Source organism: Haemaphysalis longicornis, unplaced genomic scaffold (assembly GCF_048455015.1).
Source record: "Haemaphysalis longicornis isolate Haplotype H1 unplaced genomic scaffold, Haemaphysalis longicornis Haplotype H1 scaffold_2, whole genome shotgun sequence".
Taxonomy (NCBI): Eukaryota; Metazoa; Arthropoda; class Arachnida; order Ixodida; family Ixodidae; genus Haemaphysalis; species Haemaphysalis longicornis.
The window spans coordinates 270,048,910-270,076,095 of record NW_027526295.1 but is presented as its reverse complement, the minus strand read 5'-3'; the positions used below and the strand labels follow the sequence as shown (position 1 = coordinate 270,076,095).

General features: G+C 47.5%; 1 protein-coding gene across 1 annotated transcript; it reads right to left on the bottom strand.

The window, feature by feature from the left end:
- Positions 1-175: 175 nt before the first annotated feature.
- On the bottom strand, positions 176-26,294 carry LOC144170699 (organic cation transporter protein-like). The gene is made up of 11 exons (XM_077700646.1): positions 26,153-26,294; positions 12,492-12,864; positions 10,385-10,488; positions 9,826-9,980; positions 8,850-9,018; positions 7,293-7,440; positions 6,331-6,416; positions 3,915-4,129; positions 3,168-3,349; positions 1,435-1,574; positions 176-778 (listed from the first exon to the last, which is right to left on the bottom strand). Exons 2-11 carry the CDS (start codon positions 12,852-12,854, stop codon positions 715-717), a joined length of 1,626 nt encoding a protein of 541 aa, XP_077556772.1. The 5' UTR covers positions 12,855-12,864; positions 26,153-26,294; the 3' UTR covers positions 176-714.
- Between the last annotated feature and the right edge of the window lie 892 nt (positions 26,295-27,186).

Below are 27,186 nucleotides of genomic sequence, written 5' to 3'. Positions count from 1 at the left end.
CAACTTTAGTTGTTGTTGTTGAGCCGTACCCGAGTGTAGTCACCGCAGTAGAGTGTTCGCTATATCATATGCTAGAAAATTTTGTGGGTGTATTGTACCGGCTGCAATACGCACTAAAATCGAATGTTTAGAAACTTTTGGTAAGTTGAAGACAAAAAGGCAGAATGCGCATGTGTTGGTATTTCTAAAGATTTTAATGTCAGTGCTTTTTTTTCCATTCCAACATAAGATGCATAAAAATACAAGCAAATCTTAAGTAATCCGTAAAAACGTAGCGAATACAAAACCTTGCTGTCCACACAGACACGTGCACATTAGGGCTGTTCATTTGTAGTTACCTCTGCAGAAACACACTGCAGGGCTTGTTTCATCGCGCGTCCGTTGTGAAAAGCATGTTATCTACAGTGTCCAAACCGTCGCTTTACCGATCACTTGATAGGCGTGCATACAATACACAAATCTGCCACACCCCTGTTTCCGAGTGCTTTGCTTGCCATGCGGAAACAACTCGAAATACGTCTAGTACGACACCGTCAAATTCGGGGCACAGATTTGTGCCGCGCACAGACTTCGCCTATGCACAGCACCGATTTTTGTCTCTTCTCATGCCCATAAATTCCCCTTCCGCTCTTCTTTAAAAGTCAACCCCTTTTCAACTCCTTGTCGCTTTGTTGCACCCTTGGATGAGTTGAGCCGCTTGCCTTCGGGAAGGTTCTAAAGCCGTGTCGCTTCCACAACGTAGATTTGAAGGGGGCCTGGGCTTGCTGCCACAGCGTCTCTGCACATAAAGTAAAATTTCAACGTAAGAACCCAATTACGATGGTACACCTGTACACTGAACGTCTCGATTCTGTCCTATTGAGTAGAAAAAATTAGGGATAGTATCTAACTCATAAAAATATTGACCTTCTTCTATCTCTACACTGTAAAAGTACTCCTGCCCCGTCGCCTCCGCCTCCTGCCAATGCTCATCCCGCTACACTCCCAAACTAGAAGTTTGTATCAGCACAGCCTTTCCGAACCACTAAATCTGGAAACGTATTCTTGTCAACAGTGTTGAGCGAAAATAAAACATTAGGAATACACCAATGCACAACTGGTACTCGCAGTGTTCCATTAATTGAAAATAAATGTGCCGAAAAGAAGAGGGTCATTCACATGGCAAAGGCGGCAGAGACCTATCGTCTTTTGACGACATTTACAGCGAAGTGGGCAGATACGGAGCCAATTTTTAGTTGGCTTTCTGCCCTATTATACTTTTTCCCGCCCATTACTCTCCATCTGGCTTCCCAACTCTTCGCCAAGGCGTCAGGCAGTGTCAGCAAAGCGTCCCAAATAGTTTTCTTCTTCTTAAGAAACGCGATTAATTACGCCTCCACGCAGCGTTTAGAAATTCCAGCCCCATGCAGACGGTAGTAGAAGAATGCCACTCACTTGACGGCACTGTCCTGCTTAGCGAAGCCGTCTTCAAGCGTTTTCTCGAAACTCTCAGGGAGGAACAAGGCCGCGAACGCACCCGCCACGCAGAGGCCGGCCGCCACCACATTGGGCACCCACGGCTGCGTCGCGTGACCCTGCAGCGCACAGAAAACGAGGCAGGCCACTGTTGTTCAGGGTGCTCGCTGCAAGCGCTGATCAAAGCGAGCGTGCCGGAAGGTGTCCGCGCCTACGCTTGATTCGCTCCGAAACACGTCCCAATGCGACCGTATAGTTCTTCGCTGTTCTTTCTCATTGTATCGCCCGGCGGCCTCGACGGCGCTGCAGAGGTTGGGTCGATGTTCTGGGTGCCCCTCAGCCCGAGAGTGAGCTCATCGAGCCGGGCACAGATCTATTTCTGTCCTTTGCTTGCAGTTCCGCTCAGAGCACTGCTTTTTCCTTCAAACACACTTGAAACACTTAGATGTGCTCTCCAATGGCACACATAAATAGCAGGTTTCCCTCCCATTACAAAATAGCTTTCTTTTCTCGTGGTTTATTCTTCAGACGCGGTAGCTTCTGTTCTAAAATTTCGGCTCGAAAATTAAGGTCCCTTTATTTGTTCAAGCCCGTTGAACCGGGCTGTGGAGAGAACCCCACATACAAGTAAGGAATGGGCTGAATTTTGCAGCCATAGTGCTTATTTACAACGGAACAACAGTTGACGTGATTCGTGGCAAATAAAAACGCCGAACGTGTGCAGACTGTCCTGGAGCTTATCTGTGAAGACGTCAGCCTCAAAACAAGCATCGTTGCTTGTAGACGTGCACTCTTATCTTTATCGGTCACAGAGCTGCGCAACTTCTCCAAGGCTGACGACAGACAACTTTCTCACTCACGACCCGCGCACCACAAGCTTATACTTGACCTTAATCGTCGAGCATACAGCGCTGTTTACACGGCAAATAGAGCGCAACTCCAGACATTTATGGTACCCTGAGAGATACATAGCTTACGGTGTATAAAACGCCTATGCGCCTTATACTTGAGTATGTGCAAGGTGCGCGAAAACCCTGTGGCAGTGCCAAAAACCACCAACTAGAAGGTCAAGTGAAAAAGAAATTAAGTGTATTGCCGTCAGCGTCCCCAGGTGTAAAAAGTGTAATCATAGCATATGACGCCCCATTGAGGACACGCGGCGTCACAAAACACCATTGTCACCCCCCCCCCCTTCCGACTCTCATCTGGAAAAAAACTTCCTCTAACACCTGGTTTCTCTGTCCCCAATTCTTTCCTCTAAAAACAAAAAATAAATAATCTCACCCTTCGCTTCCTCCCGCCAGCACACCCCTTCCGAGGCGACCGATCCCCTACATAAGGCGTGCCAACGATGACCGCAGTTGCGCTCACGAAGACAAGTCCCTTGTAGAAACTATAGCACCGGTACTGAATATATATTGTTGTTCAAAGTACTGTCTACCATGTGCTCACCATTTTTCAACAGTATTTAAAGTTGCACGATATATGCATACATTTAACGCAGGTTATAGCCTTTAATACCATGGTTAACTCTTATGCTAGTAAGATCTTTATGCCAACCACAAAGACATTGTAAACCTGCAATAAACCTTACCACACCCGAATTAAGCATGGCCATATGCTTCAAGGTTGCTAATAGGGCTGTCGCCGACACGCGACGACGAAATGAAATTAACATTGTCACGCGATAACAATACCCTCATGCTTCTCACCAGGTCGTCGAAGAAAGGCGCCACCGCCGAGCCGATGCGTCCCAGGGTGTAGCAGAAACCCAAGGCAACTGAGCGCACCACGGTCGGGAACGTCTCGCTCATCTGGACTCGAAGGACGGCGCCGTTCACAGAGGTTCCCACCTTTCCCACCATCAGAAGGCCCAGGCGTAGCCAAGAGTACTCTGCGCATGCGTGTGTGTCAAAGTTATCAATCAGCCTATCACTGGTTCGTCAATTAAAGTTCCGCCGTTAGCGCTGCTGGGCTCCACTACTTTGTAATAGATAACCATATGCGAAGTGCCTGTGTCTGTTTGCGCTTAAGTTTCACTCATGGATGTTCACCAACTAGCTCGTCTCTCCATTTTGCTTCATATGCGAAGATTGCGATTGATAAAGACTGGGACGCTGAAGCGTGCATACGCAGTGCAGGCTCAGCCAAAAGCGGTTTCACAAATTTAAGCGAATTTCTCCGCCATGTGCCAAACCAGATACGCTTACGGGAGTTTTAAAGCGCGCATTTCTTAAACGAAACCGCGCTCTGTGTATGCATAGAGTAATGTAGGGAACGACTTCTCGCGTGCTCACGAATCCGTGCTCCGTTTACCTATGGCAGAATTTGTGAGAACAAACTTAGCTTGGAGCCAGGCATACCTTCCATTTTACGAAAACATCGCCACAAATAAGACAACTTCCCAACTGTCTGCTACAAAAAACGTTTCTAAGCAGCTATGACACGAGCTCCCTCACCGCGCGGCAAGAGCCAGAGGGCTACCATGACCAGGGCGGAGAAGGCCATCGTGCCGCAGATGGTGTGTCTCCGGCGGCAGAACTTGATTAGCAACACGTTGATCAGCTTCACTGGGTACTCGGATGAGGCGCCGATGGTGAAACTCACGTACGGGTTGCCACCCACGCTCGCTGTGGACACGGTCATGTAGTACCACACCACGCTCGAGATCACTCTGCGCCACATCAGAAAGCAGGGAAATTTCTAGGGGCACTTCAGTCTGCTTACATGCTTTGAAGGCGGATGCCTGGCGTACTATTGGGACGGGAAACTTTTATATACACGTCCACCCGTCGCCGCATCAGCCACGCCATTTTAGTCCTTAATCCACCTTAACCCTTTCTGATTAATCTTAATAAAAGCTTAATTCTACTTTAATCCATTTTCGACTATCTTGTGATATCTGAATTCATCTTAATTCATCTTAGTCTAACCGAATCAATTTTTCCCGTCTGTGTGCCCTTACTGTGAATCACTAATAAATAATTATTTCTGCCTCATCCAAGTTAATTCCACCATGATCCGCCTTATAACTAGTACTATCAGTCATTAATGAACTTTGGCAATAATTAAACGTCTCTTATACGCTGATGGGATGCTTCGGTTCGCTTTAGCCTATCCTTGACTTTTTGTACAGTTCGTGTCGACGCCAGGGTCATTCAAGGCCGCCTTAAAATGGAATGATTGCACTACCCGTACGGGATGTCACCATGTGTGAGGTGACAATTTTGATTAAATATAGTAGTTGAAATTATATTGGAGAGGTTTGATCTTCCACTGTACTTGACTTCTTTATTGTTATCAATAATTTTATTATTATTAGTAGTTGTAGTAGTAGTAGTAGTAGTAGTAGTAGTAGTGGTGGTAGTAGTAGTAGTAGTAGTAGTAGTAGTAGTAGTAGTAGTAGTAGTAGTAGTATGATTATTGTTATTATTACTGACGACTTCGATTTATTTGCATCGAACTTCTTTGTGTTTCAGTGTGCCGATGACACTCTATCACTAACAAAACACAGCCTATTTTTACCCCTATCCCCAATCCTTCTCCCGAGGAGCAGGACGTCCCGCTAACCAGCTCTGACAATGCTGACCACATCTCTATGGTTGGCCACCCATGCCAGAATTGCAGTGAAGGCCCAACGGTACCTGGACTGAGGCAATCGAACCACCCATCGTCTCGGGCAATGGCTCACCGACCATCGTTTGCTCTAATGTACGCACAGTTCTTCCCCTTCTCCCCTCTACCTCTACCTCTCCGCCGTCTGTCTGTCTGTCTGTCTGTCTGTCTGTCTGTCTGTCTGTCTATCTATCTATCTATCTATCTATCTATCTATCTATCTATCTATCTATCTATCTATATATCTATCTATCTATCTATCTATCTATCCAGCACCACTCAAGAGGTATGAGGAATGGGGAGGCTACAAGGAGTAAAGGGAGGGAAAACGTTAATTTATTCAGCATAAAAGTCGGAGGCTTGTTCGGACTATAAGAAACAACAAAAAAATTGGTTGGCGATTAGGATATTCCCTAATTTGATATTTGGGTGCAGTAGCAGTGCGACGAGGCAGCACTCACTTGTGGGTAATCTCGACGGCAGAGATTATGAGCCTCTGCGTCGGCGGCGCGAAGCGCGTCTCAGGAAGGGTCTGCGTCAACCCGCGTCTTAAGCAGGGAACGCACACCATCATCACGTGTGCGCCCCCCTCACATTTTCGCCAGGGTCAAGCAGACGAGCGTCTCGTGCGGGCACAGCATACTGCCCCCCCCCCCCCCACACACACTTTCGGAGAACGCTCGCGCCACCACGGCGAACCGGCCTCCCCTCCCAATTTCGCGACACTCTCTTCCTCACAGCATACTGCCCCCCTCCCCAACCGCACACTTTGGGAGAGCGCTCGCGCCGCCACGGTTAATCGCCCTCCCCTCACAATTTCGCCACACTCTCCTTCTTTGCTTTCTTTCACTATTCTGTCTTGCCATCGTTCACTCGGTTACGACGGCGACGCGGCTCAGCCCAGCGACGGGCCCCAAAGGGCTGCGCCCTAAAAGTGTAACGCTGGGTTTGTTCCACAGCTACGGGAGTGGTGTTAAAGGAAATTAAGAGGAATCACGGCACCATGGCCTGCACAAGTGGCGAATAGCTAGCGCGTTAACAACATCGGAATAAAAGGCAGCAGTCCGACACAGGACAGGTACAAGTGTCTATAGTACGGATACTTCGGTCACAGAATACAAACTTTCGAGTGTTTACAACTACATAAATTTGGGCCAACTATAATTGGCGTAGCTTTGTGAGCGCAGAGCTGTTATAACTAGTCCCGGAACAAAATCACGTTTTAAAGCTTGGTGTCAAAAGAGCAGTGCGCGAACTTACAACTCGAAGCAGAACAACGTTGTGGTTCTCGCCCAAACTTTTGTTGAGAACAGGTCAGCAATTGTCGCTCTGCCGATGTCGCGAGACTGGAAACAAAAAATAATAATAATAAATGGTAATACCATTTACAGAATGCATGTATTGTGAAATCTCAGTTTACAAAGACACGTAGAGAACATTTCAGCGCGTGAAGGGCACCCCAAGTGCACTACAGAGTAGCAGGCTCAAAATTATCCGTACTTTGCGAAGGGGCTCATGTAAATCTTTGACGACACCCATGAAGTTATTACCGGAAGTGAGGTCATGAGCGTAAGTTAGTCAATAATGGTGTTTACTTTGCTGCCTGAAGTTCTTCGCCAGATTTTACTTACGGATATGAGCCCACGCTCCCTCTGACATTTATAAGCCCACCTCCTGTGACAAGTATAATTACTATAGCATGCTGCGAATTACTCTTCCACGTTGCCTCTTTAGTGACAAAGTTGTTATTTCAGCCAACGTACAAACAGTAAGTGGTTTCGAATGAGCGGTTTTTGATGTTTCCACAGTAAATAACATATGGTAATGTAAATAGATTTTTGCACGGTGCTCTCAGCCTATCTATTCCTAGCCACCACGCGATGGATCTCAAGATGAGATTTTAGGAAGGACATAAGAGAATTGTGCGTGCAAAAGTGCCGCCTTGTGTATGAGAAAGGTGATTATCTTGTGCACCACGCATGCAACAAACGAGGAAATGCAGTCGCGTATGTGCCATTTTTGATAACGGGGCTTAAGCCAGTAGCTTCCTGGACGGAAACTCGCAAACTGCACCCGTCTAGATCAGAAGCGTACAACATCCGCACAAACAATGCAACCTCTGACTCACTCAGCGCGTACAATCTTTCAGTCTAAATTTCTTCCCTTATAGTGCGCCTACACTAAGGATGGTAGTAGTGCAGCGACCTCATTAGTGCACTCACGGCTGCCTTCTTGCGCTTGGCCTCGTCGATGATCTCGTCGACCAAATGCGGCGGCACGTCTCCGTGCTTGGCGAACTTGGCGACCACTTGCTTGGCCGCCGGAAAGCGTCCCGTGGCCATCAGCCACCTGGGAGACTCTGGCAAAAAACTGGGGCTAGCGCGTTAAAACAGACTCCCCGCCGCGGGTATGATGACCCGCTGCGCTACACTCAATGCTTAGATACAACAGAGCAAGGCATGGATGTACGACGCGGAGGCAAGATATTAAAAAAAATGGAGGAATCTAAAATTTTCAGTTCACCTGCCATCGGAGTGCAACTTCAATGATAAACCACGGCAACAACAAAGCCTGACACGGACCCAAGCGAGATCTTTGCAAGGTCCAGTTACGGCTGCTGGGGATTACTTCCTAGGTGGATGCGAAGGCAGTGTTGCTCAGTGAAAAACGATAGTCATGTATGAGAAGGAGTAGCACCTCGAGAACTGTACCCGATTATCTTAGCTCGTCCATCATACTCGTTCATTTCCGCTTTTAATAACACGCTCGGAAGAATATTCGTAATGCTATACATGTGTTATATCTGAAGGCACAGTGAAGAGTCCCTGGCTACAGGGAGACCGCAGCTTATTTAGCATACCTTTGAAGAGCAGGCAGCAGCCACTTCGTTACTTTCTGTAACCTGCGGATTGGGGTTTGTACTGCATCCCCCCTTGAACCATCGGCGTAGTGCTCGGGGAAGTCATCGCGAAGTCCCCGCAAAGTGCAGATTAGCGTTCTCGCTTTTAATGTGCAAATCATAATGGCTTAATGCACTCTGCGACCCCGGAAACGAATCATGGGCCTCTTCAAGGGACTTTAGCCTTAGCTGTCTTATTCCCAAGGTGCATTCGCCATGAGTAAGATTTTGAAACTATCAGCTCCTCATCAGAATTGCGTACGGACGTACAGAAGGAACCATCTGTCCGCACAAGTCCGGTGATTCATCACGGCAGAAAAAGAATTCGACAATATGTCCACTCCTTATTTTTAGAAGTGGTTTACAGCAGTTATAACCATAATATATGCGGCATAACGTTGATTAACGAAAAATTGCAAAGCTTATCCCTGCAGCATTTCTGCAGCCAATGTTTCAGAAACGCGGAACCATGGTGCACTCCTCGTTGTGTGCTTTTCAACAGTCAGTCTATTCCGCATTTTAACGAGGTTACGAAGAGAGCATCGCAGGGGTGGTCAACATTTATGCTAACACCTCTTGTTCCATGGTTGTGCCGGTCAAACCGCCTAATGTTTTTCGTTATTTAGTACTTTGTTTTTACTATCAATACTTGAATATTTCCAACGGGAGCCAGCTATGTCCACTCACAGCGTTTGTAAAAGCGTCGATATTATTGCTGCAATAGTCTTCTGTGCCATTGAAGTATTATTTGCCGTGAAGACGAGATGTCTTAATGACAACCTTCCAGGCCACAGAAAATGTTACTCCCTGTGTCATGTGACTCAATCAAGCATTTTGGGCGCATGCATGCGTTCATACCAGCACGCATCAATTCCCCTACCAGCACAACACCATCAGGGGCGCTAACGGCACCGCCGCGTAAAGCTGCGTGAGCCTCCAGTCCTTGGCCAGGTACGCAACCCAAGGAATGAGCACCATGCCGGTCGTCCAGCCGGTGCCCATGGTCATTGTTGGCATGTAGCGGTAGCGCGGTGACACGGTCTCCATGACTTGAGGTGCATGCAATGAAGGAGAGGTGTGCGGTTTTAGCACGGAACAGAGAAGGCTCTGGCAGAAAAGAAGCGAAAACAAGTTTGTCACTTGACTTGTCGGGCAAAATACGCTCAGAGGAGGCGCGGACGCGTAAGAAACTTGATTTTCCCAACACAACCTTTTGCCAGTAGCCGATTAATTATTGAATGAAACTGGCGAAGCGGAATACAATTATTCGAGATAATTTCGCGAATTTTTTCGTAATCGAGCCTTATGTGCGTATACATACTCCTCAGTGCCATTCAGGTGCTTTTCTGTAAGACATCACGGCAGTTCAGAAACTTCTCGCGTAAGTGACAGTTGGGGAAAACTTTCGTGGGTTAGCAATTTCCGCGACAGAAAGCATTAGAAAGGTATAGCAGAGTGGTGATCCAGTCCGGGTACAGCGCTCGGTGCACGGTCGGCAGACCTACGCATGCGCATAACGGAGTTTGCCCCCTCCGCGCGTGCGTAGTGGCTATAACTCGCAGTTCTAACTCTCTCATTTTTAATATGCCGTAATACAAAGCCGACATGCAGGCAAGTGAGGACGGGTGATACACTCTGTATTCTGTGGCCGCAACAACTTTTCACTTCACTAGTAATATTTGTCACTATGTATACACCACCGTAAAAGTTATCGATAGAGCCCTACGACGACATCATAACAAGCGCATAGACAAAACGAGAGCGCGCATTTAGTTTGAACTTCTGCGTCAATAGAGTAATTGGGCGCTGATATCGCAAGACGAACTATAGAAATTGAATATAACAGCAAGTCTTACTGAGGGTATAGATGATGTCCGAGTATGCGGACACTCCCATTGCCATGATAAAACGCGAAACATAGTACATGGTGGCCGTAGTGGAGAAGGCGGCCATGAAACTCGCCCCAACTGAGAGCAGCAGTCCGCCCATCATGGTCTTCTTGCGGCCAAACCTGCAAAAAAGTATAAAAGCTGACGCTTGCATTAACACCGAGAAAGTATAACTCAGGTGCAGCGCGCTTGGTGTTGACACTTGGAAAGCCTCTTTAATTACTTACACATATCCTACAACCACCTAAAGCGCTTATGGGTCAGCATTTATCACTTGTGCTAGCGGTTTGTGTGTTTATTTCGGAGTCTATCATAATTTTTTTTACCACATTAGTACTTGCACAACTCGAAATTGCATGCTTCTGAACGTTACCTTCCATTGCTTTCTGGTTTGCCCATCAGTTTGGTCGTTTTGTCTTCTTACCCACAAGATAGGACCGCTATAACAGGTGCACTATTCTGTTTTATTACATGTGTTATCAGTTTCTTCAGTACCTTCTATCAAATACCGATGGGGGATTCTTACCAGTCGGCGATGTGGGAAGTACCTACGGTTCCCACAACCATGCCAGCCAGGTAGATGCTTTGGACGGAGGAGACCATCCACCTGTTTCCGCATACCATGTCCCACTGCGGAAGATCGACATGTCCTGCTGTATGAAGGGCGCTTGAAAGCAAATGCGTACAAAAGACCATGAAGACGGCATAGAACTACTCTTTACTTGAGGGATGGCCATCGGGGAATAACAAAATGTTAATTATAACTTTAAATGCATGTTTTTGTGCTCGATAAAAAAAAGAAAGAAAAACACGGTGCAAAGTTCGAGCAACCTTAACTTTGTCATACGATGTTACGAATCACAATTAGCTGGCGCCGTTTGAAGTGACCGTCAAATAGAGAAGGTTGTGGCCTTCAAAAGCGAACCGAATGTGGTAATATTTGCACATGGCGTTTTTTTTCTTCTGTTGATACTGAAATTGACAACTGAGTTCCCTTCGAAAATTTCCGCAAAACAATACTTCAATGGCTGGGGACACGGCGCCATCTCTGAGCAGAGGCTGCTATTAATGTTCTACGTGGTATGTTTGTAGAATGGTTCTTAAAACTAATTTTGCTTTTCATCCTGAAGACCGCCAATGTCTGACCGGCTCTACTTTTCAAACCATTGAACATTCGGTTTGGCGCACCTTGTAGGATTCTACCATGTGAGCCAGAGCTCCTTTGCTAGAAGCAGAAACCAAGCGCATATGGTGCCCGCTGTGTCTTATTTCTTAGTCTTGGCCTTGTCCAGTAATTAAAACGTTTATATTCTCTCTCTGTTTCTCTATATCATCAAAACATGTAATCCTGCACAAACTTGCTTATGAACGCGTTCCTGTAAGGGCTATAGTCTAAAATTTAAACCTCTCAGCCACAGTACTTCACTTTCAAGACTCATTTTTCCTTTCTGCTCCCCCTTCACCGCGTTTTTCTTCCATATAGGACAGCCAACGCGTCCCATGGCTACCCATTGTTTTTCGTCTTCTATAGTGCCTGGTGTCGCCATGAAAAAAAAAACGAATGTTGATGTTTCTTTATGATTTTATATTCTCGATTTGAATTCCAGCGAACGGGTAAAGTAACATTACAATATCAAATGACATAGCCACAACCTGCACACTATCATAATCGAGGGGTACATGTTGTGAATCCAGCATTAAAGTTTATTCTCACATGAAGTAAACGAAGGGTAATATCGAAAAGTAAGGGAGTACTTATCTCCCTTGATTAGTTACTATTAACGCATTAGGTTAAACAACATTTTACAGATCACGGGCTACGCACAGCAACACAGTCGTAGCTGGCGTGCGCGTGAGAGTCATTTGTGTTCCGTCCCTATTATTTGTTCCCAGTCTGTATCAACGACGCCGAAAGCCCCATCATCGGTGATAAAGAGCTTATTTTGTAGCTCTTTCGGCCATTGGCACCGTTACCAATGCTGTCCTACATTTCCATTATGTGGCGCGTCCGGCGTGATGCCCTAATACTCTTGCGTTCAGGTGCAGACGGCGTTGGTATTTTAAACCTCAGGCTGCAATGATACGCGAAAGCGGAGCTACGCATGCGCTGTTTGCAAGTTTTAGTGGGTTCTGTACACGGGAGGACTACATTGATGAACCGGAGTCATGGTGTGCGGACATTGAATGTCATCCATAAGGGGTGTCCCTTGCGCCGGTTAACTGCCTCTACGCTAATTAAGCCAAGTCCCAAAAAGCGATTAAAGGCGCCCACACATCCCTGTGCAAATGGTCGTCGTGGAAAGGTCCATTCGGGACCTTCGCATCTACCGGTGAAGGCTGGACATAAACAGCAACCCCTCTTGTCACTGGCTGCCAGCGGGGGCAAAAATTCCATCAGGCACACTCTCAATGAACTATACCTGCAAAATGCGCAATGCTGTCATCCGCCATGTTTGAGCACTCAACAAAGAATAAAGCACACAATTTCGCGCACACTGTACCAAATATTTGTGATCAGTTTACGTTAATTTGAAATTTGTTTTCAATTCAACTACACTTCTACCCTGAAAGAATTAAAATTACCTCGCTTTTATTGTTCTCTTGTTCCATTTATCAACGCGTACACCACTCACCTCTTCGTTGACCGTCTTGCCGTACGTACTGCGATCGTATACCCAGGAAGTGCATGGTTCCAGATCACCAGTGTGGTCCCAGGCTTCGCCTTGGGTGCCAGTCGAACGGTAGCATTGTGCCGTGTAATTGTCGGCTGCAACAGGAGTGGTGTTCGTCCAAAGGTCGATAGCTGTCGGCACAGTTGTGTTGAAGGCCGAATCTACATCATCGGCACACTGGAACTCGATGTACCACGGGGCCACGAACACGGGCATTATCATGTTCCATGTCACGGGCAAGCCGCGAATGAAGGCAAACACGAAGATGATGATGTGGCTACGACAAAGCTTGTCTAGCACGGCGTCCACCGTAGGAGGCGCCATCTTAGAAAAGCTGCAAAAGAATGCAGACAAAAATGGCAGTTCAGCGTACCCTCAGAAAGTCGTCCGTTGCATGAAACACTAAGATTAACATTTCGACCAAAGGAGTGGGCTAGCAAGCGGAAGAAAAAAAATCACGCATCTCACACGAAGTGAATCATGACGAGTGGGCGAAGCACTGGGGACCGTTCTTACCGTAAATCACCCGTGAGAGTGCTTACTGCTGCTAAAACGATTTCCAATCCAATCCAATCCAATTCAACTTAATACAATCCAATTCAATCCATTTCAATCCAATCCAATCCAATCTAAATCTAAATCCAATCCAGTGCTCCTCGCGCATACGCAGCACGGCTCTCTCTCTCTCTCTCTCTCTCTCTCTCTCTCTCTCTCTCTCTCTCTCTCTCTCTCTCTCTCTCTCTCTCTCTCTCTCTCTCTCTCTCTCTCTCTCTCTCTCTCACACACACACACACTTTTTGTGAACCTTTTATATTGTTCTTGTTAACATTTTGGGAACCTTTTGTTCACAGATGTTTCGATTTACATGGTGCTGTGCCGTGAGCACGGACTCCGTACGCCGGACGGACAAGCCTCGGCCTTAAGGTGCTTCGCCCCTAAAAAAACCTAATGACTAATCAAGTCAGCGACGATCGGCTTGTAGAAAATATGCCCACCTGAGGAGACAAGACAGCAAGTGATCGACAACTATACGCACGGTTTTCCTCTCAAAACACGGTTGGGTTCCTTCTTCGCTGGATTCTCTTTTTTTTTCTACTGAGCTCATGTTGAAACCCAACGGCGGATTATAAATGTACCCACCGTGGTAGCTTACGGGTTAGAGCGCTGTGCTGTGATCACGAAGTCGCGGAATCTATGTCCGGTCGTTGCAGCTGCTTTTCTTGTAAAGACTGGGTACGAGGCATTGTTCGAATGGTTCTGATCCGTGCGAGTCGGCAGAAATTCGGACGATAAGCAGCTTGAACTTCGACGAACACAAAATGACAAGAAATGTATACAGCGGCGTGCACTGCATGTTTTGACTTTTGGTGTTCGTCAAAGTTCAAACTGCTTCCCTTTCGATGTCTCAGTGAGCGCGAAGTATTCATAAGTGGTCCAAAGTGGTGGGTATCCAACCACTGAGCCAAGTAAGGTTTCCTCGCGTTTTATTAACGACGCTCGCTCAAAAATGTATTGATCAAGGCGGCATAGTGACAGTATCCAGTAGCTACAGTGCGAAAAGAAACCGACAATGGAGGCCTTACCTCTTGTCTCTTTTCCTTATCGCGCGGTAGCTACGGAATATGACGTAGAAACCAGCCGAACAATGGGTGTTACTAAGCATCAGGATGTTGAGGCAGAGACATTGGCTTGTTCTGGAGGGAAAGCTTCAGAAAGGAGCGGCCGCAGCCAAAGAAAGCTCCCTGACCCCCTTCACAGGAGCAATCACTAGAGAAGAAGGTCAAGCCCGTTTATGTCCTTTTATCTCACTCTGCATCGGTGTTGTCGCTATTGCCAGCAACACTTTTACAACGCAGCCAACAGCGTATACTGCCAAGGTTTGCACGTGTTTCTTCGCGTGCCATTGCTAACACGTTATAATTGGCTATATTCCCCTGAACCGCTTAGCCGCCACAGATTTAAAGTCACCCACCTGCCTTGCATATCGAAAGGGCTGAAAGACGCGTTGTAACAATGAATGCGTTTGGAAGAAAAGAAAAAAAACTCGTCTGAGTCACCTAGCACTGCTTGCGTATACGAATGCGAAAGCCTTGTAGACCCGAGAGTAAAACATTTTCGAGTAATGTTTAAACAGTATTGCCTGCTCAGGGAGCTACTAGGTGCTGCGACTATGGTGTCGTTGCTGTTCACTTTGTTTTGACGTGAGCGCTTCGCGGGTGGCATATCTATGGCGTTAAAGCTTGTTCTATCTCCGAAGCCAACCATTCCGGATCAAACTGGTCTTGTGGGATTCTTTAGCCACTGAGGATGAGAGAGGCCTTCAGACAAGGGAGGGAGCGACCGAGCGGTCGGAAGGTTTAATGGCGACTTAAAAGAAGATGTAGCGCGAGCGCACGCCGATCGTGCAATGACGACAGGCTTCGATGATGTTGATGTCTTCGGTGCAACGCTGACGATGATAGATTCTACATCTTCCCCGGCCACGGATGCCAGGTGTCAGCCTGCTTCAAGCAAATATAAGCGCTGCACCGGTCTTTTCGTCACTAGTCCATTTGGGAGTCGTAGTGTGCAAGCGCGAACTTTGTTGTCACGACCTGGGTGAAGTTGCTCGATGCGGGCTAGAGTCCAAAACAACCTTGGTGTGTCGTTTTCTTCGACTAGCACAACTGCTCCGGGCTGTAGTTTCTCGGTTGAAGGTTGACGTCTCAGGCCTTGAGATCGCAGTTCGTGGAGGTATTCTTTCCTCCAACGCGTCCAAAATTCCTCTAAAGTGTCTTCTCTTTTCTGCCACATCCGTCGGAGGTTTGTGGACGTCGATCCATGGGTCAGGTCCTCTGTGTAAAAAGACGGGGGCAACGCTGTCAACCTTCTGCCGACGAGGAAGCACGCTGGTGTTAGAGGGCTAGGTTTCGCTACGTCGTTGTATACAAACGTCAGCGGGCGAGAGTTGATGATCGCCTCAACTTCCGTGAGAACTGTAGATAGCTCCACAACATTCACTTGCTGTCGACCCAGCATCTTCTTTAGCGTGTCAACTTCCGTGAGAACTGTAGATAGCTCCACAACATTCACTTGCTGTCGACCCAGCATCTTCTTTAGCGTGTTCTTGACGGAGCGGACGATCCTTTCATAAAATCCACCCCACCAAGGAGCCCTTTCGACAATGAACTTCCAGGAAATTGCGGAAGCGGAAAAATAGGCTTGCACGTCCGGGTGTTGAAGCGTCCTCCAAAGGTCGGCGAGCTCCCTGCAGGTTCTTTTGAATGCGCGCGCGTTGTCACTGTAGATGGTCTTGCACAATCCACGCCGTGAGACAAAGCGACGCATCGCGCATATGAAACTCTCTGCAGTCATATTTTCCACCAACTCGAGATGAAGAGCTCTAGTTGAAGCACACGAGAAAAGAGCGATGTAGCAACGGTTGCCCTGGGATGTATCTCTTGTGTACAGTGGTCCCGCGAAGTCTACACCACAGACGAGAAAGGGGGACGTTGCTGTTACGCGGTCTCGAGGAAGTGGTGCTTCATCTTGAACAAGTGGTCTTGAGTGGAAGCGTTTGAAAATTACGCAGATGTTCAGGAGCTTCTTTATCAATTGACGTCCTCGAACAATCCAGTAACGTTCACGAAGCTGGACAAGCGTGTCGCGAAGTCCGGCGTGTCCAAGCTTTGCGTGTGCGTCGAGAACAAGAAGCTTTGCGTAATGAGACTGGTTGGGTATCAAAATAGGGTGTCTCGAGTCGTAATTCTCGAAACTGGCCTGTAGCCTCCCTACAACCCGAAGACGATTGTTCTCATCAAGAAACAAACGAGCGGTCTTCAGCGATGAGTTTGTAGGCAAGGGGAGGTTTTCGTTTACGCACTGTATCTCTTCTTTGAAGAAGCAGGCTTGTGTGTGTCGGATACAGTAGCTCTGGGCGTTCTCAACTTCGTCGGTAGTCAATGGTCCGGAAACTTTCTCTTGGTTTCGAAGATTGTTGGCGTATCTGAGTACCCACGCCATCACCCTGTGAAGGCGGAGAAGGGAGCTGAAGCGAGTGAAATCCGTTCCTTCCGAAATGGGTACTGGAAGTGCCAGTGACAACGGGTTCATCTCCGCATCAGCATAGCAAGCCTGTACATTAGGTGTTTCCGGTTCGGTGGGCCAGATGGTTGGGTCGGGTAGCCAAGAAGGTCCTTGCAACCATGACGTCGACTGCAGAAGTTCCCGCGCTGTACTTCCTCGTGTCAGGAGGTCGGCGGGATTCTCGCTACCTGGGCAGAATCGCCATTGATCGGGTGCCGTAATACTCCTTATCTCGTGGACTCTGTTCTTCACGTAAGTCTTCCACGGATCGGCTTCTTTGCGTATCCAGCACAACGCAATCGAGAAGTCGGACCACAGATGCGTCTCGACTATGTTCAGGTCGGTATTGTCCTTGATGTATGTACTCATTCGTGCAGCAAGAGAAACCGACGTTAGTTCCAGTTTGGCTAACGTGACAGCCTTCACGGGTGCGACTCTACTTTTGGCTAATAACAGGCGCGTCGTCCTGTTTCCCTCTGTATCTTGGATACAGGCGTAAGCAACGACACCGTACGCTCGAGGACTAGCATCGGTGAAAATGTGCAAAATTGTCGTCGTTATGCGTCCCTGTAGTTTTTCACCCAAGAACCTCGGAACGGAAAGTTCGCTTAGAGCCTGGAGTCCCTCGCACCATTCCAACCACTTGTGCAGTAAGTCATCGGGAAGTTCGTCGTCCCAGTCGAGGTTTTGCTTCCACAAATCCTGTAGAAGTATCTTCGCAGTAACCACGAAAGGACTCAGAAAACCAAGTGGGTCGTACACCTTTGCAATGGAGTGCAGAACAAGTCTTTTTGTTACGGCACGCCCGGTTGAGGTCTTCGGTACAGACTCTAGTTTGAAGCCAAAAGTGTCAGTCAATATATTCCACCGCAATCCAAGTACCTTAGAATTTCATGTAGAGGTAAGCGAAACTTCTTTGTTGTCAGCCGCGGAATCAGAAAAGGCAGTAGCCACTTCCCGGTCGTTGGTAATCCACTTCCTTATGTTCATCGATGCACTATTGAAGATCTTCCTTGTTTGATAATACATTTCGATTGCTTCTTGCGTTGAGTGAGCGCCAATAATCAGATCGTCCATGTACATCGACTTCATCAAACGCTGAACTATGGTCGGATGTTGTTCTTGGAGGGATCGAAAATGGTGTCGTAAAGTTGCCATCAGCAGGAATGGGCTGGAAGTTGCACCGAATGGCACCCTTGACATTCCCCACACTTCTTTAAGAGGCAGTGGTTGACCTGGCTGTGGGCATGTTTCAAACCAGAGGAAGCGGAGAGCATCTCGGTCTTGTTCACGCAGACTGATCTGAAGGAATGCCTTTTCCACGTCTGCTGTCATGCCAACCTTGTATTCCCTAAATCTAAGCAGCAGGGCAACGATGTCTGAATTTAGGTTTGGTCCAACCTCCAGGTTGTCGTTGAGCGATTTAACTCCGCTGGCATGAGACGATGTATCATACACGATTCTAACTTTCGTCGTCTGTCGGTCCTCTCGAATTACGGCCCTGTGTGGGAGGTAGTAGATGTACCGTCCATCTGTTGGTTCCGGTCGGGGAGCTCGTTCTGCAGTTCCGTCTAAAATGTACTGACGAATCGCGTCGTCGTATGCTTGCAGAGATGAAGCACTGGCAGACAGCTTCTTTAGCAACTGGTGAAGCCTCTTTTCAGCCACCGCGAAGTTGTCAGGAAGGTCTACGTCTGACTTCCAAGGTAAGCTCACTTCGTACCGCCCTCCTTTAAGTCGAATGCTGTTCTGGAAATCGCTTTCGACGTGATCTATCGGTGAAGCTTGTTCTGTTATACCGATGCTCTCTAGCTCCCAGAACTGTCTCAAAGCGGCTGTAATTTCCGACGTATTTGCTTTGAGAACAACGATGTTGGAGCAGTGGACGACTTCAGCGGGTGTCTGCGTCGGTCCTTGTAGAGTCCAGCCCAGCCGCGTTTCGATGGCTCTCATCCTGTGGCGTACTGTCAATACTTTTCCCGTCACAATTTCCCAGTAAAAGTCTGACCCTATAAGTAGGCTGATTGAATCTTCAGCATTACTTTCGTTTGATATGTTTTTAGTGTCGATGCCTCTACTTCGAAGTTCTCTTAGCATCTCTTCGTTTGGGTTGGGTATAGGCTGATTGCAGATAGACTCAATCTCCAGCGCTTCTATGGGAATTGTAGTCTGCTTCGATGAGCAATGGAGAAACACGCGAACCCTTCTTAACGTCTCTTGCGTTTCCTTTCCTCCGAACACTCCTAGCGTTAGTGTTTCTTCCCCAAGGAGTTCGCAGCTTAGTTTCCTAGAGACGTCTCTTCGGATGAAACTTCGCTGACTGCCTCCATCGAGCAACATTCTGCAGCTTTCTTCCTTGTCCCTTCCCGAAACCTTTGCTCTCAGTGTTTGGAGTAGTACCACTTGTCCTCGTTGTGGAGATAGTAGGTGGACAGGTGCGGTTGTCACGTGACCATTCAGTCGATTTGGAACATCAGGATTACACATCGACGAAACGTGTCGTCTTGAACAGTGTCCGCAAACGACTGTTTTCTTGCACTGTCTAGAGACATGTCCTGGAGTTAGGCATCGGAAACAACGGCCAGATTTTGTTAGTAGGGCTCTCTTTTGGTCAATGCTGATTTCTTTCGATGAGCAAGAAGCTGCATCGTGTGGAGCTGAACAGAACAAACATTTCTTCCCGTTATTAGTTCCTCCATGTAGAGCTGCCGCAGATGGTAAGTGATCGGCGTTTGATGTGCGACGCAGATCATGCTGTTTCGCGGCTCTCGGGGGGTCCGATCCCTTCGATAATGCTGGCATTACCGCTTCGAGACATTCGAGCTCTTGGCCGAAAAAGGTCATTAGGTCTTCAAACTTCTTTTCGTGCTTGTCCGTTGGCTGCGACGAAGGTTCTGTGGTACCCGAATCGGCCGCATCCCGTTTTATCTTCGATCGCTGGTGATAACGCAGAACGATATCTCGAGGCAGCGACTGAAGCACGATTTCGTGGAGCATGGAGCAGTACGTCAGGGGATGCGTCCCCAGCGCTTTCATGCTTCTACAGTGCACCTGTACTTTGTCGTACAGCTTGCGTAACTCTGCTACGTCTGACGATGACGAGACAGGTTTCAGGTTAATCAAAGCGTGCAAGTGATCTTGTACGATGACTTCACTGTCTCCAAATCGCTTTTTAAGACTTTCTGCAGCGTCAGCGTAGCAGGCATCCGTAATCGGTAGTCCTGATATAGCAGAAGCCGCCGTTCCTGTTAGTAGGTTCGTCAGGTAGTGGAATTTGTCTGTGTCCTTTAACTCAGGATTCGAATGAATAGAGCTCTCAAACTGGCTCCAAAACTTGTGCCAGTTTCTACGATGGCCGTCAAACTTCGTTAGCTCCATTCTCGGTAATTTCGTCCGTATCGGTACAGTCTCAGCAGCGTGGGCTCTAGTCGATGAATGTGAAGGGTGAGACTCACCGGTCGGATGGTTTTGGGAGCGGTAACGAAGCTCTGCCATGATCTTGACGACGCTGTCGTTGAACATTGTCACGTCGGAGGTCTCTTCCGCGTCGAGTTCCTGTGGGTGTTCGCGGTAGATGTCCTCATCCAGCTTTTGGATCGGCTTGAACATGAATTCGATTCTTTCGAGGGAAATAGCAAAATCCATCGGTGTGGTCAAGCGTCCATCACGTAGGCCGTCTTCGATTTCCTTTAAGAAGCCGTTGAGCTTGGTTCGCAAAGTGATTCGGCGCTTCAGCATGCGCTCCAGGGAGGTCATCTTGGGTCATCAGTGGCTGGTTCGTGGAAAGTCAAGCAGGCCCTGTCGTTGAGGGTGGTCAGGCCCTGCCTGTCGCTGTCGTTGTATCCCGGGTTTCCGGCACCAGATTGTGGGATTCTTTAGCCACTGAGGATGAGAGAGGCCTTCAGACAAGGGAGGGAGCGACCGAGCGGTCGGAAGGTTTAATGGCGACTTAAAAGAAGATGTAGCGCGAGCGCACGCCGATCGTGCAATGACGACAGGCTTCGATGATGGTGATGTCTTCGGTGCAACGCTGACGATGATAGATTCTACAGGTCTAACCAGACGAGTTATCGAGGAAAGCGGCCGCCTGACAGTATTATTCCGCTCAACAGGCTGTCGCCACCGCTACAGGTTGGAACTCCCGTTTCTTCGGGTGGTTCTGCGCGTGACCAGGCGTTGCATACAGTAACGGAGGCGTGTGCTCTTTGCAAAAACCGAAACTTTCTTTGCCTCTTTGATGGCGACCGCACGCTAAAACGCACTGGAGGAAAGCCCACTTTAGACAATCGGAGGGCACACGATCATAACGGGTTTCCACAAAGACCGATCAAGCGCCTCAAAAGAAAAAAACAACGCTTCCCGTGATCGGAATCAAAACCTCTATTCCTTGTGTTATGAAGCTGACGTATATATCCGATTGCGTCATCCCGACACGGTTGAAGCAGTTTGGATTTTGGACTTCGACTTTCGTTCAGGTTGCATGGGAGAAAGCTTCACACTTTAACCATTTTTCTCATAAGAAAAGCGCTTTGATTTTTTGACGGCAGAACAGTACATGGCTAGTTTTTCATACTTTTTGTTGTCCGCATGAAAACAAATTCTCAAATAAAATTCTCCATTCTTCGCGTGTCTTAGAAGCACGAGGCGTTCCACAGTGTGGGGCATCCATAGCCGCGCTTCAGATCGGCAGTATCGGAAAGTGGCCGTCAAAGCCAGAATACCGCAGATAAAGTAAGGGTACAGAAGAATACAGCCACGCCAGAAAACACATTGGCAGCGAAGTCCACCATTGTCCATTCTCTTAGTACGTAGCGGCGCCAACGAGAAGTGGCGCAACGCGTAGGAGATAGACCGAAGCCATCGGAAAGCCTAAGGCGGAAGCGGATCGCGAAGCAGATCGCGTCAAGTGACAAGAGGACGAAGCACTTCGATAACGCGGGGCGCAAGCAAAGCATCATGATGCGCTCAATTTTGGCATTATTGCGCTTGCAAATTCAGAACACTTAAAAAGTGCTTGCGTGTCCTCCTAGGGTCCTCGGAATGTCCTCGGACCATTAGTTAGTGGCGATGACACTACACGTGTGGTCGTAGTCGGTGATTTCAATGTGGATGGGACGGGACCGAAAAGGGAGGGCTTTACGCGTTTCGTGTTGAAGACAATTGGCTTGCGATACGCCGAACCGATCCGGCCCAGACGACCACCGAGTGGCGTACGTGCACCGATTTCACATTACACAAAAATGTCCCGGCAGTTGCGAGTATTCCGATTAGTGCATATCATAGTTAGAATTAAGCCATTGTGGCCGTCGTTACTAAGCGACAATTAGTGATTCAATGTTGTCTTTACAAGTTTTCTTACCACGGCGTTTACAGGCCGCCTGGTCGTCCACCTTGGCAGGGCGGAATTCCTTTATTTTTTTTTATTTTTTCTTTTATTTCTGAGGTACGGCGCGTGCTTGATGGCGTAATTTTATGACCATTTTTTGGTCACAACGCCGCCGCATTTTCTCGTGACGGGGCATATAAGTTTTTCCCCTTAATACTTTTTTCCTGCAAATGCTAACCATTATTTTAATACCTTTTCATACTGCTCAAAGATAAGCACTGCGCGCTGAGCATAGCCCATAACAGGATACATTTTTCCTTACTACGTTCATTCAACAAGTACCTCATTTCATTACCATAAACTACATCCAATCTGAGGGTCTCGGTTCGAGTGGTCTTGGTACAGGTATACCGTACGGCGTTCATGACCAGCGGATTGCTCCTGGCATGGCGTCACCGCAGCGGAGGCAAAAAGAATGCCCCCGTCACTTTGAAGTTGTCGTAGCGTCACTCACTCCCATTCCTCAATGCAAGAAACACTTGCACACGCATAAGCGCGCAAAAAAGCAAAGAAAAATCGAATCATTCCTGCGCCTCAATTGGTGGAGCATTATTCGAAGGCTCCGAATCCGGATCCCACCCAGATATTTTCTTTTTATTTTCTTTCCTTGCAACACACACTCAGGAAATTTCAGTTTCACGCAAATAATAGACGAACTACCTCCCCTATGCACTCACAGACGTTCTTGACAATCGGATTTCCCTTGCTCTAGATCATTCAGCGAGCCCTTCATTGCGTTATCATGGTAAAAGGGGCTCACTCGTTGTATGTGCGTGTGTGCGTGCGTGCACGCGCTCTTGTGCGTGTTCGTCTGTGTGCGCTTCCAAGTGTTTTTTTTTAATTAAACGCGCAAGTATGTCCCGTGTTTCGTTCAAAACGAATATACTAGTATTTTGGCTACTAAAGGAACTCTGCAGCACTTTTTTCAACTTTTCTTGAAATCTTAAATGCTTGCAGAACGTAGTCACCCAACACACCCAGTACTCAGATTAGGGGGTCGAAACGTATATCTCAGCCAAAATTACTGCTCTATGCTCATCAGATAACTTGGAAACTAGCTCAAAAGATTTTTCTCTCTTTCCCGGTCTTGACGTTCTTCGACGGTCTGAATTACGTCACTAAGGCCACGTAGCGGCTGTTGGTCGGTTTTTCTTTAGTTGCAGCAATGAACGCTTTTCGATAGGAACTTTTAAAAAAGCCACAAAAACAAAGCAGAAATGGAAGGCGCTTCTGCGGCGACGAGCAAATCACGCGGCGCCGCTCCGTGCTGGCGATAACCATAGCTTTCGTAGTGGTTCCAGAGGTGAAGGAAAGAGTGAAAGCGCTTATCAAAAGTGTTTCAGGGTCCCCTTGGACGCGTCAGAGCCTGCATGCTCTACATTAATATATTTTTTTAATTCTTCAGAAAAAGATGTTTTTGCGCTATACGCTCGCAAACAAGTTCCTTGGAACGAACTTCAGACTGTAAGTGGTTACCCTCGTTTGTAAATTACGCTAATCACTGCAACAAAGGCAGATACACCCTGCGCATGTATTGTATCTGAAAAATGGTCCACATTGTGATATTTGATACTTGGAAGAAAGCACCTCTAATATAATATCGGGAAAATTGAAGGAACAAACAAGTCAGGAACTAACTAATGAGTGGAAGAAATACAATGGCCGCGCGTTTTTTTTTTAATATTTTAAACCCCGCCTAACATTCATGAACAAACGTAACACGAACGCAAACCCACAAATTGATAGACTTTGATTAAAGGGACCCTGAAACGCTTTGGACAGACGCTTTCACCCTTTACCTTGTGCCTGGAAGCAACGCCAGCACGGAGCACAATCGCGTGGTTTGCTCGTCACAACAGATACGCCTTCTGGGTACTGCTCTGCTTTTGATGCGATTTTCTTTAAGGTGACATTTAAAGGCGTCATAGCTGCAACTGAAAGACAACCGGCAAACAGCCACGGCATCGCTTGAATGACGTCATTCAAGCGCAAAATGGCCAAACCCTGAAAGAGAGGAAAATTTCTTCTCAGTGTAACCATTTCTTCTCCACGAAATGATTTCATCTTCATCTGCCGGTATCCTGGAAGTAGCGCGTTCATGTTCTTAGTCTTGCACCTACCTTTCGTTTCTCATCGATAATTTAACAAACAAAACGGTCACTATGCTACCAGTAATGAAGTAAAGCACACGACCCTTGCCTCTTCGTTAGTTCGAACCGTCTTTCTTACACCTATGAAAAGTCACAAGCAATAGAAAAGCACCAGCAGACATGATATAGATGTATTCTTTAACTATAGCATTCTTCAGATAGTAGCGCAGAAGTGCTTGCATTTTCAGCAACCAGTTGGGTCAAACGTTCCCACTGCGCCGGTGACCACAATTTGTCAAGCTCCTGTTTTTGCTTGCAGTGCGTAGACTGGCTCAAATACGGCGGTGTTTATTTTATAAATAATGAAAGAAAAAAATTACCATGCGTGATTTGCGTTGGCCGCACCAACTAACAGCAGTGGCGAAAGTACAAGGTACGATATCCAATATTAGAATTCAAACCAGTTTCGGTTTCGGTTCTGCGACACAACATGCTTGGCATCCGAAGTTATCGTTGGATGAGCATTCTCGATATCTCAATAATCGGCATACCGCGCTTCTGCCATGCTGTCGGCTTTAACATGCGTCAGATAAGCCAACCAACACGGCTTCGAATCGAAACAATCACTTGCCGAGGCTTACGCAGTGGATGAACGCCCTCCGGGTCACAGGAGACGGTAAAACGCTTTTACCGCAACTTTGGTGCTTGCCTGGCTCGCGCCTGTATAAATATTCTAGGGACCATACCTGTATCGTAAGAGGCGTATTCGTACCAGGCCAAGGGTCGGCCGATTCGGGACTGTTCCCGCAACAAGTCGGTGTTTGATCAACAAGCTGCGGTTGATATTAATTCTTTAGTACCCATACTAACTTCGATGACCCTTCTCCCGCCTTCAATTTGCCTTAGGTTTTCCTACTGGCGCACCAGTCAGCGAAGCGTCGGTTGTGCGCTCGTGCAGCATTTGTGTGGAGCGACCTGGACTTGGAGTTTGATACAGCGTACAAACTAACAAATTAAAGACACATACTTCCATTCACAAACGTGTCGTTGCTTAGTTTCAACTGAGCGAACGAATTGCGACGACCCGTAGGCGGCCGGCGGACAAAACGCTGGGCCGATTGGCTACTGCCGTAGGTTCGGCCAGCCGGCAGTAGCGCAGTGAAGCCAACCCACCTTTTTGTGACGTCATACGAAACGCCACAGCAAATGGGCGAGGATGGAGAGAGGACAGCATTTTCGAATTGATTTTTCTAGTGAATAAAGTTGCGCATTAAAACGTGGCCCACGGACTCCAGACTACAATTTGCGCTCGTAATCCCGCAATGTTGACAAATCATTTCAGTGTCCCTTTAAAGGCTCAATGAAACGTTTCTCCTCCTCCTGATGCTCCTCCAGCAACCAATAATTCTCAGAACGGCTGGGTCATTTCAGTCATATCTTTGGACCCTAATAACTAAGGGCATACCGTAGTCGTGTTCATTAGTCGTTTAAGCTACAGCCTATACTGAGGTTTGATGTTTCGTACACTAAAGAAAAAGCGGCCTGGCTGCTTAAACATGCCAAGGCAGCATAGGCATAATAATTATTTTCCTTCCTATACTTTCACCAGCATGTTTCAAGTATTACCCGCCGCGGTGGCTCAGTGGCTAAGGCGTTGCGCTGCTGAACACGAGGACGCGACTTCGATTCCCGGCGGCGGCGCCTCTTTTCTGATGCAACCGAAAAGAAAAAACGCCCGTGTGTACCAGATTTCGGCGCACGTTAAAGATCCGCAGGTGGTCAAAATTAATCCGTTGCCCTCCACTACGGCGCGCCTCATCGCTTGCTTTGTGTCGGCGCGTTAAACCCTACAATCAATCAATCAATGTTTAAAGTATTGCATTTTAAATGGGACAGTTGAAAGGAACGATGTCTTGAGCAAGACCATACAAGTGCTACCATTGTGCCCGCGAACAGGGTTCCCTGTAGCCTTGGTGATAGTATATAGCGCAATGTAAATATACTGAAATTCGCTATGGATGGTATATAGCATACAGTAAAATTTGCTCCGTCAACCCGTACATTTCTGCCGCGCCACTCACCCTGTTCTTGATGCGCCAGACGAAGGGCAAATGAGTTCCGGACAACAGGGTGCTCAAACTCCAGACATTTCGCTCGCTGACGAGCAGGAGGCGCGTCGTAAAGAAATAAACGACGGCAACGCGAGCCAGCGCCGCTACTGATAGCCCGCCAGCTCTTCCTCTCGGCGAAGAAACGTGAGCCAGCACGTGAGAGCGCCCAAGGCTGCAGCGGATGCTGCCATCTTCTTGTTTAGTTTGTAACTCTCCGTAAATGTGGTTGGATGCCTTGTTCCCGGTTACTTACTCCTCGTGCTGTTGCCTTATTCATCGGCTTACCCAGATGCCACAAAATAGCGTAAACGTGTGTGCTTTCGCGATTTTTCAGGAGTAACAGAGAGGCTTATAAACATTCCCGGACAGTCCTAAGGAGCATTAGAGCGGTATCGATGTGTTTTAAATCGCGTCCAGTGTCCGAAGAGTATTGCCGTTTGATTACAACCTATTTTCCTGTTAATAACGTCTTCGGAAATGCGGTTTAAAAATGTGATTTTGCGGTAACTGGATAAACCAGTCAATGCGACTTTTCAATCTGTGTTTTAGGTTTGGAAGAGGTCGTCGAAATTCGCGTCTAGAAATGGGCTTTTAAAAGAAGATATGAATCTGTTTTTAACACGAAAGTGTTCTTTTCCTAGATACACAAAGATTTCACTGACGTCATATCCGTCACGGAAATGACGCCAGTACAACGAAGCAAGCCGCCTGTAAAGGGTGCATCCCTGCACACAGGGTCTTCTTGCGGGGAAGCAAACTTTAGTACTAAAGGGTACGTTATACTCGGGTTTGTTCGTTTTCTGGTTTTAGATTTTAACACGAAAGTGTTTTATGCCACGATATTCTAAGATTTCACTGACGTCATATCCGTCACGGAAATGACGCCAGTACACCTTTGCCGAAGCGATCCGCCAGCAGCACGTCGCTCACCCAGCACACCCACAAGACAGCCGCCGATCCGCAAATCATGCTCAGCTGCAGATTTTGCTGCAGATTTCACTTTC

Coding starts and splice junctions, on each gene's coding strand:
- LOC144170699 (XM_077700646.1), bottom strand. CDS start 12,854: ATGGCGCCTCCTACGGTGGACGCCGTGCTAGACAAGCTTTGTCGTAGC. Junction 9,019..9,825: donor GGACATCATCTATACCCTCA/GTAAGACTTGCT, acceptor ATGCACCTCAAG/TCATGGAGACCGTGTCACCG. Junction 3,350..3,914: donor CCTCTGGCTCTTGCCGCGCG/GTGAGGGAGCTC, acceptor ACGCATGCGCAG/AGTACTCTTGGCTACGCCTG.